Here is a 9,015-nt window from a genome sequence, read left to right as displayed (position 1 = left end):
CTCCCCCTCACACGCCACATCTCAGCCGAGGAAAAAAAAAAAAAAAAAAAAGTTAGTAGCAAGGTTAGCATATTTTACAAGTCAAAGCAATCTGATCCCTGCATCCGATGCTCTCTGCTGCTGTCCCCCTCGCAGGGGAGCCTTCTGCCTGCCAACTGCCAGCCTGCTCTGGCTGCTGAGCAGCGAGCAACCAAAACTGCAAGCTTTGGTTGCTGCTGTAGAGTCAGTACAAAGATTACATGCAAACCTGCAAGTTTTTAGTAACTTACTCTTCAGGTTAAGAGAATAGACAAATAAATCTGGGTTAGATTAATAATTGGATCACAAATTAATGAATGAATGACAACAATTACTTCTTCAATGTGAGAGAAACCACAGAGACACAGTCGGTACATGTGCAGCTCATCATGCGCTGATTGTTCGCATTATTTGTTTATTCATTTCAAGATTATGAGAGAGAATAGCGGCGTTAGACGCCAATCTGTTGTTTGATCTTTTGTTTACTCTAAGCAGCACGTGTTAGGAATTTTCCATCATTAATATGCACTGGGTCAAACTAGGCTTTGCAGTCATGGCAAGGCCACCCCAAACCTTGGGTTTAGACAGTCTCCCCTTGAGATAGTGGTAAGCAGTGAGTCTGCTCCTTTTGGGGAAAACAGGAGGCATTCTAATAGCATTGCTATAGCAGCCAAGGCCAGATATGTGTTTGACTGTTTTCCCTGAACTGGGTACAGGTAACTGGAATCAGAGGTTTGATATTATGTTGGATGGAGGACAAAGGTCCTGAGTGACATCTAAGCAATGTTTTGTCTATAGACCAGTAGACCAAATTCTGTATATTGTAGATGTGTTGGATCTGCCCATATTTGGGCATGACTCAAACCTATGGCATTATCTGTGTGGTTTCCCCAGAGGACAGACACTTCAGAATTGAAAGGAACATCAGAACGTAACGTGTACTGATCATCCATTCACTTCTCCTTGATCAAGTAAATAAACCTTTTCAACGCAAGACATCCTGGACTCCTGTCTACTCTCTCCACTGACGTATGGGGCTGCATGATTAAAATCTCTAACAGCACGTAAAGTAATAGTAATCGTGCTTCTTAAATGGCTTGTTTATTATTGTATCTTATTGTTTCTGGAAGCTGATAATGCAGTAAATGTATTTTTCCTTTATGATTTAAGGTTATCAACCTGAAACTGAACCTCCTTCTGAATTAACAAAATTAATTCAGAAAGGAAAAGGAAAAGAAACTGAGTTGTCTGCGCGTCATCTGTTTTTCTAGGCCTTTCAAGTTTGGCATGTTGAGGAAGAGTACGAAACTTGACAAACACAAGCTGTTGTATGACACCATAGATATATTCTAGAAAGACAACACAAAAAATGGAGTGCAAATGCAGCAGTTGTTGGTGTTGGAGCCTTACTCACCCATAAAAATGTGGTAGACGTTAGAGGTGCTCCTACCAGGATTTTTTGGGCCGATAACTGATACCAATCACAGGGTCTATTTGAAGCCTGAAATTTTTTGTGTAGCATTACATATTGATGTAACTATTCTTAAGAACATTAACTATCACAATTAAGAGATTTCAATTTCAATTCATTTATTTCAACGGGACAATGTGCAACATTGAACATATTAAAAAAAACAACCATTATTGCACCCAATTGCAGCCAGAGGCTGATTTACATTGGCTGTCCCCCTGCTAGATGTTAACGGCAACTTCCTTAAAAACATTCAAAACATTACACTTAATAATATATAACGATCATGAATTGATAACTATTTATTGCTTATTGGCTGCACAGATTGTTTCTTCATTGTTCTTCAGTGTGGATGACAGTTTTGGCGCTTAAAAGTCAGCCCCTTGTTTCTCACAAAGTCTCTAATGTTTTGGCATGTTCTATTTTTCAGTGCTGGCTGTTCACATTCTTTGCAAACCAAACACTCCTTCATTGATGCCAAATGGCCTTTAACTATGTGAGACTTGAAATGTCTCAGCACAGCATTTTCCTCTGCTTTGGTCCATGGTCTTCGTGTTGTGCCTTTGCATACTGAAAACAAACAAGATGACATAATTGTTTGTTAGTATGGCTGAGTACATGTTTCATTCAGATATAAACAATGACTAACCATGAGAATTAATGGGAGTTTTGTTTGCCACTCACAGAGTAAGAGGCGGCTGTGCCAGCTGTTTACTAATTGTAATAAATGATGATGTACTTCCTGTATGCGTACGCCTGTAATCCGTAAAACTGTTTTTACTGCAAAAGGTTGCATATTTCGTTTATCAATATGTTGACTTTTCCACCTACTCCCACCGTAAAAACTTTCTAGCGATATTTCAAGTTTTTTTTTCAAATTTCCAGCGTTTCCATTCAGATTTTTTCATGTGCAAATTGAACATACAAACCCCACTTCTCTCTCTGTTTGTCTCTCTGTCCTTACATGTTGATCTGATGATGATGACTTTTCTCTATAGGCCTAGAAACTCCTGAAGGTTACGCACTGGATATTATAAACTTGATACGTATTCAAATTCAACTTGATCATACCATTATGTACAGGAAGGAGTCTGTCTGCGTCAGGAGTGTCCATGTCTGAAAAATGTGTAACAGGAGAGCATAGATGCATTTTATTAAATAGTATCTGTTGTTCAATTTTGTAATGCAATTTATTGAACATTATTTACAGTTGGTTATTTTTACTGTAAATAAGTTTGTCATTATTGAGGACAAGAAACCTGGCCCAGAGAGCAGGTTCAATAAACACTAATTGCCAACATCAGTTAGCTCAATGAAAGCAGAAATATATCAGACAGGTTTAAATTGTATTGACACCTCATATCCTGATCCAAGAAAAGTTCTAGTGATTTTCAGTCAAAAATGTGTCTTTAGATGTCTGTTTCACATTTATCTGCAGCCTTTAAAGAGGATATGTCATGGCCATTTCCACTGTTCATCGTTTATTCTTGGTGTCTGCTTAAATAGATTTATATGCTTCAATGTTCCAAAATGACATTATTTGTATTATACTGTACATTTTACATTGAACTCTAATCAGCCTCTGTCTGAGAAAATCTGTTTCTCTTATCAGATCACACTTAAATCGGACCATTAACACACAGGTTGTATATGATTCTGCCCTGACACTTCAAGACATTGGCCATGTTTCCCAGAGTCGCTCTTAGCTTAAGAAGAGCTTTCACTAAGAAGGAAATAGGAAACAAACGGTGTGTCATATGACTATATTCGTGCTTGTTTAACTGTCCTGAGACGTTTTTCATTTTTAGGGAGTGCTGTTGCCCCCGCCGGCGGGGCTCTCAGGCTTATTAAGATCCTTATTAAGGATTTATTAAGAGGGTTCTTAAGTCCTTAAGAACGATCGAATCCAGGAAACGCGGCCATTGTTGTGAAGTGGCCAGGATCTACACGGGATTAAAAAATTAAATGATAGAATGGTTAATAAATTAATCAATGGAGAGTGACTAGAGCTAGTTTCCAGTGGTATGTACTATGTGTACCAACATGCTAGATCACATTCAAAATACATACCGTTCAGTTCACGAGGACAATCCACCTCTGCTTCTTTATCAATGGTTTGTTCCTCCTCACTCTCATCTTCATCATTATCTGTGACATCTGGACAAATAATGGGAAAGTATTTTAATTTGGTTATAAAACAAATTAAAAACGTTACACCATACATCAGTGTCCCAGTGTCAACAGACAATGAATAGATTTTAATTTGAATTCCATGTGTAATATCTGAATATCAATGTTACTTTGGTAACTGACTCAGAATGAAAGTGATCTCTGTTTCTGGATCAAGTCAGTTTTCATTGAACACACTTTCTGGAATACCCCCCACCAATACATCACCATTTCATTCACCATGATGATTAAATCTAAGTTTCAATGAATAAATAATAAATTCAATCAGTGCCCACACATCCTATACTGCTTTATACTGCTATATTTTACATACTGCCTGTCCAACACATAGACTCATAGATGCTGTGTTGCCCAGTGAACTGTACATTAATGTCACCACCACATTGGACCGCTAATATGAAAACATAGTTTGATTAAGTTCATTATGTCTTCACAGCTTGATTATCACTGAACAGTGTTCTTTTTTACCTTACAGTGATTGAAAAAAACAAAAATGAAATCAGGTGAGGAAAATAAGTGTTACAGTGCTTTTTATCCAGAAAAATCACAGTTCCTGTTTACTTGTGTTATCTTTCCCAGAACTACAGTGGGTAAGGAAAGTATTCAGACCCCGTTAAATTTTTCACTATTTGTTAAAGGGACAGTTTGGGTTTTTTGACATGAAGTTGTATGACATCCTCACCCTTAGTGTCGTGCATCAACAGTGACTTTTCCCCCACTGTGTCCTGTGAGCAGAGTTCTGTCCTGGTTTTGGTGTTGAAGTAAGTAATTCCGGCTAGTTTGCTGGGGTCACAAAGATAAAGCGTTTCGCTTCACAAAACAATGTGTTCAAAAGAGTAACACATTTGCATCACAAAACCGGTGTCCTGAAAAAAGTCAGACCTCATAATATTGTCAGATGGAGTTATAACGGGCAGAGAGAGAAAGGAGAGACAGAGAAGCGGTGCGAGCTGAAGTTGGACCCACAGCTGTAGCTGCGAGGTGGAGTGAATGATGAATGGTGGTGCTACAGCTGTTGGTCCAACTTGAGCTCGCACCGCTTCTCTGTCTCTCCTCTTTCTCTCTCATCACTTGTTTCATAGTCAGACATGTTAACTTTAACTATTCGTTAACTATTTGAGCTCATTTGCTAGGGGATGGAAGTCATCATCTCAATGACTCCCATCCCCTAGCAAATGAGCTTCAGCACATGCCATCAGGCCACAGAGTCAGAGTCCCAGGGTCAAAGACCACACGTTAAACCACAACCAGTGAGCTTGATTTTCTGCCCATGTCTCTGTCCTGTGGTGGGTTGAGTGTCCCCTTGTCTTTGTTTTTGCCTTTGTGTTGTTGTTTTCTTGTTTTTGTCTCAAATGTTTTATTTTCTGTAGATGTCTTCTCCTGCTACAAAACAAGTTTATCTACGGGTATTAAAGCAAAACGCTCGCCAAAATGCAACCGAGGCTTTATTTGTGATTGAATATGAGTCAAACCTTCGGGTAAATGCATAATTATGACGAAAGAGGCACTTTTAAGATTTAACATAGTTTCGTTTTCGGGCACGTTAATTTTTAATGGGAGCGCTTGGGGCAAAGATACGATGGCATCAAAATCGCTATTTTTAGTAGGGATGGGCAGCACAAGCAAAAACACTATTCGAAGATCATGGTAACTATTCGACGATTTTTTGAACAATCGCCCCCCTCCCCTTCCCCTCCCCTCCTGGAGCCACGCACACAGAGATCCATTCATCATTACGGCCGGGCTCCACCGGCTGCAAAGCGTCACGTCAGCGTAGCGTCGCGGCGTATTCATTTGGGCTCCACTGACTGCGTACGGAAGCGACAGAAGCCAGCGGGGTTGTTTACCGTTTGCAGAGCCGAGAGACTGCATGTAGGCTGCATGAAATGTTAAAGCATTTTCCACCTAAGTTATTACATATATTTGAGTTATCTACAAGTTTACTGTACTGTTTGTCATCTACTCGCTTTCAAATGTCCGCCACGGACATTTACACAATGTCACGGATAAACATGGGTAAATGCATGAAAAAAAATCATCACATATCACCTCTGATAATGGTTTATTCATTTAAAAACACATTGTGCTCGTTTAGCACACTATTTCATGTAGTTTTTATCTGCTGGAGGGTCGCGTAGGGGAGCGTAGCGCGACAAAAATAGAAGAGCCGCGTAAAATAGAGAGTTGTCGCGCGACAGACGGGGGTTGTCGCGCTGCTCCCGTTGCCGGTGGAGCCGCTGTAATTGATTAACAGGGGGGCGAGCTGCTACGGGACTCGCGCTGCAGACGTGTCGCGCCGCTGAGCCCGGCCGTACGGTCCCTCGCCGCCTCCTGCGTGCCTCGCTCTCAAATGACTGTGCATACTTGTTGTAGACTTGTGATACGCAAGCTTTGCCTCACAGAGTTTGCACTGCACCTCATTTTCGTTTATTTTGTCGAAGTTGTTCCACACGGAACTTTTTGATGACTGTAGTAGTCTCTGCATGTTTCTCCTGTTTGTAGAAGAGCATCAAACTAGCTGGTAGCCCATCTCACTCCGCTGTAGCAATCCTATACTGCCCTCGTGCGGTTAGGAGCTGAATTGCATGTCAAATAAAAGGGGGAAATAAGACGGCGAATAGTAATAGTCGCATTAAAAAAAATCGATTTTTCAAAATAAAACGACTATTCGAAAATCGTGACCCATCCCTAATTTTTAGAACACCAAGAAGGCTTGACACAACATGAAACTTTGCCCGTAGCTTCACCAGGGTCTCTACACATGAACACAAGCATTGAGAACATTGTTTGTGTACACAGAGTTTATGAAAAAGAAGGTTTTTGAACTGCTCACGTTAGCTGCTGCATCTCCGGCACGCGGCTGTCATGGCAGGCAAAAAGTGTCGGTCCCTGAGTGCGACCTGACAGGCACGCTTGAGGAGCGGTTCACCATTACTCTCCTGCCTGAGCAAAGTTTCATGTTGTGTCGAGCCTTCTTAGTGTTCTAAAAATAGCGATTTTGATGCCATAGTATCCGTGCCCCAAGCACTCCCGTTCAAAATTAACGTGCCCGAAAACAAAACTACGGTAAATCTTAAACGTGCCTCTTTCGTCATAATTATGCATTTACCCGAAGGTTTGACTCATATTCAATCACATGCATTGCATTTTGGCGAGAGTTTCGCTTTAATAGTTACCTGACCTGAACTGTTCAAGCATGTAAATACCATGAAACAGCTGATGGAAAGGTGCGCAGCTTTCAACAGGCGGCAGCGTGCAGTGATACAAAGTGAGAGAAAATAGTGCCAAGTGATTGTGAGGTCTGACTTTTTTCAGGACACTGGTTTTGTGATGCAAATGTGTTACTCTTTTGAACACATTGTTTTGTGAAGCAAAACGCTTTATCTTTGTGACCCCAGCAAACTAGCCGGAATTACTTAGGCTACTTCAACACCAAAACCAGGACAGAACTCTGCTCACAGGACGCAGTGGGGGAAAAGACACTGAGGGTGAGGATGTCATAAAACTTCATATCAAGAAATGAGATGGTTCTACACCTTCATCAGAGTCCAGCTGTGTTGAATTCCTGTCTAAATAAGGCCTTACAGCCCATCAGAGCAAAAATGAGATCCATGAACTCAAAAGAACTGCCCCAAGAGCTCAGAGACAGAGTTGTAGAAAGGCACAGATATGGACAAGCTAGAAAAAAAATTGCATTCTGATATGGAAGAAGTTCAGGTCAACCAGGACTGGCCGTCCAGCCAAACTGAACAGTTGGGGGAGAAGAACCTTGGTGAGAGAGGTAACTAAGAACCTAAAGATGACTGTGACTGAGCTCCAGAGATCCTGTGTGGAGATGGAGAAAGTTCCAGGCCGACAACCACTGCTGCAGCTCTGCACCAAAACTGGGCTCTATGGCAGAGTGGACCAATGAAAGCTTCTCCTCAGTGAAAGACAAATAAAAAGGCTGCACAGAGTTACTCACAGCCTGGGAGTCCTTCAGGTGTGTTTTTGAAAACCCTACCCCGCCTTTCATGTGGTCTGAAACTTTCTCCATCTCCACACAGGATCTCTGGAACTCAGTCAGAGTGATCTTTGGGTTCTTAGCTACCTCTCTCACCAAGGCTCTTCTCCCTAGCTGTTCAGTTTGTCTGGACGGTCAGCTGTAGGAAGAGTACTGGTTGACCCAAACATCTTCCATATCAGAATTATGGAGACCACTGAGCTCTTAGAAACAATAAATGCAGCAGATTTTTTTTTCTAGCCTTGTCCAGATCTGTGTCTTGCTACAGCTGTCTCCGAGCTCTTCTTCAGCTCTTTTGACCTCATGGATCTCATTTTTGTTCTGATATGCACTATGAGCTGTAAGGCCATATTTAGACAGGTGTTTTCATTCAAAATCATGTCCAAACCAATTAATTCAAGACAGCTGGACTCTGATGAAGCTGTAGAACCATCTCAAAGCTGAACAAAAGAAATGGACGGCACCTGAATGACCTTCATAAGTGTGACAGCAAAGTTTTGTATTTACTCAAGTATTTACTTGATAGGTTAATTAATTACTTACTATGAAACTACAGGATTCACAAAGGCACGGTCTATAAAACTCCAGTGACGAAGCCCTCTGTAAAATGTAACCCATGAAGATCCCGTAAAAACAAGATTTCTTTAAACACATACATATAGCCCTTTAAGTCTACATTTTACATGAAGAACATACACATTTAAATACCTTCAATTTCATCAAGAGATTTTCCTTTGAGTTCATGCATCTTTCCCTTTTCCAGTGCAAGGAGCAACTTGGAGATTTTTGCACTTTGTATGGTAGGGTCTGACAGGTGGTAGAACTGTCTATGTACTGATATATCGTGCCCCATGAAATCAGCAAGCTGATCTAGTTCGTTGCTCTTCAAGTTCAGGATTTGTGATGTGGTCGCTATGTCTTTGCGCAGTTGAGTTGATCGTAGATACTCTGGCCTCTTGGCACCACACTCATCTGCGAGCTGTCTGAGACACTGATGTCCTCTGTAGTAAGTCAGACAATTTGGTACAGCAAACAAGTATTCATTTTGGTCTGGGACACCACATTCCTTCCTCTTCTCAATCAAAAGGTTGAGTGCATTTACCATCTCAGGTGTCAGCAGCACTGCTACCTTTCTGTCCCTTTTTCCTTTCAGTTCAACACGCTCAAAATAGTTGCAGAGTTTCTTTTCAGACTCTGACAGCCCCAGTTCATCAAGGGTGTTCGTTTCTTTGTTTCTTTCCAGAAAATTCCTCAGTTTTATCTTTGAAACCTCCCCAACACGTCTTCTATTGAAGAGGACAATCTTGGTCAATGCAGCTTTTGCAAGGCTGGA

General features: G+C 41.1%; 1 protein-coding gene across 2 annotated transcripts; it reads right to left on the bottom strand.

Annotated features, from left to right (window-relative positions):
* Positions 1 to 1,591: 1,591 nt before the first annotated feature.
* LOC126386913 (uncharacterized) lies at positions 1,592 to 9,009 on the bottom strand. Of its 2 annotated transcripts, XM_050039488.1 has the most exons (4): positions 8,391 to 9,009; positions 3,560 to 3,646; positions 2,561 to 2,605; positions 1,592 to 2,059 (listed from the first exon to the last, which is right to left on the bottom strand). In XM_050039488.1, exons 1-4 carry the CDS (start codon positions 8,785 to 8,787, stop codon positions 1,833 to 1,835), a joined length of 756 nt encoding a protein of 251 aa, XP_049895445.1. In that variant the 5' UTR covers positions 8,788 to 9,009; the 3' UTR covers positions 1,592 to 1,832. The 2 variants fall into 2 exon arrangements, with proteins under 2 accessions (XP_049895445.1, XP_049895446.1); XM_050039489.1 differs by lacking the exons at positions 1,592 to 2,059; positions 2,561 to 2,605 and adding an exon at positions 2,916 to 3,432.
* Between the last annotated feature and the right edge of the window lie 6 nt (positions 9,010 to 9,015).

This window comes from Epinephelus moara, unplaced genomic scaffold, assembly GCF_006386435.1.
Source record: "Epinephelus moara isolate mb unplaced genomic scaffold, YSFRI_EMoa_1.0 scaffold1005, whole genome shotgun sequence".
Classification (NCBI taxonomy): Eukaryota; Metazoa; Chordata; class Actinopteri; order Perciformes; family Serranidae; genus Epinephelus; species Epinephelus moara.
This window is presented reverse-complemented; position numbering and strand designations above follow the sequence as displayed.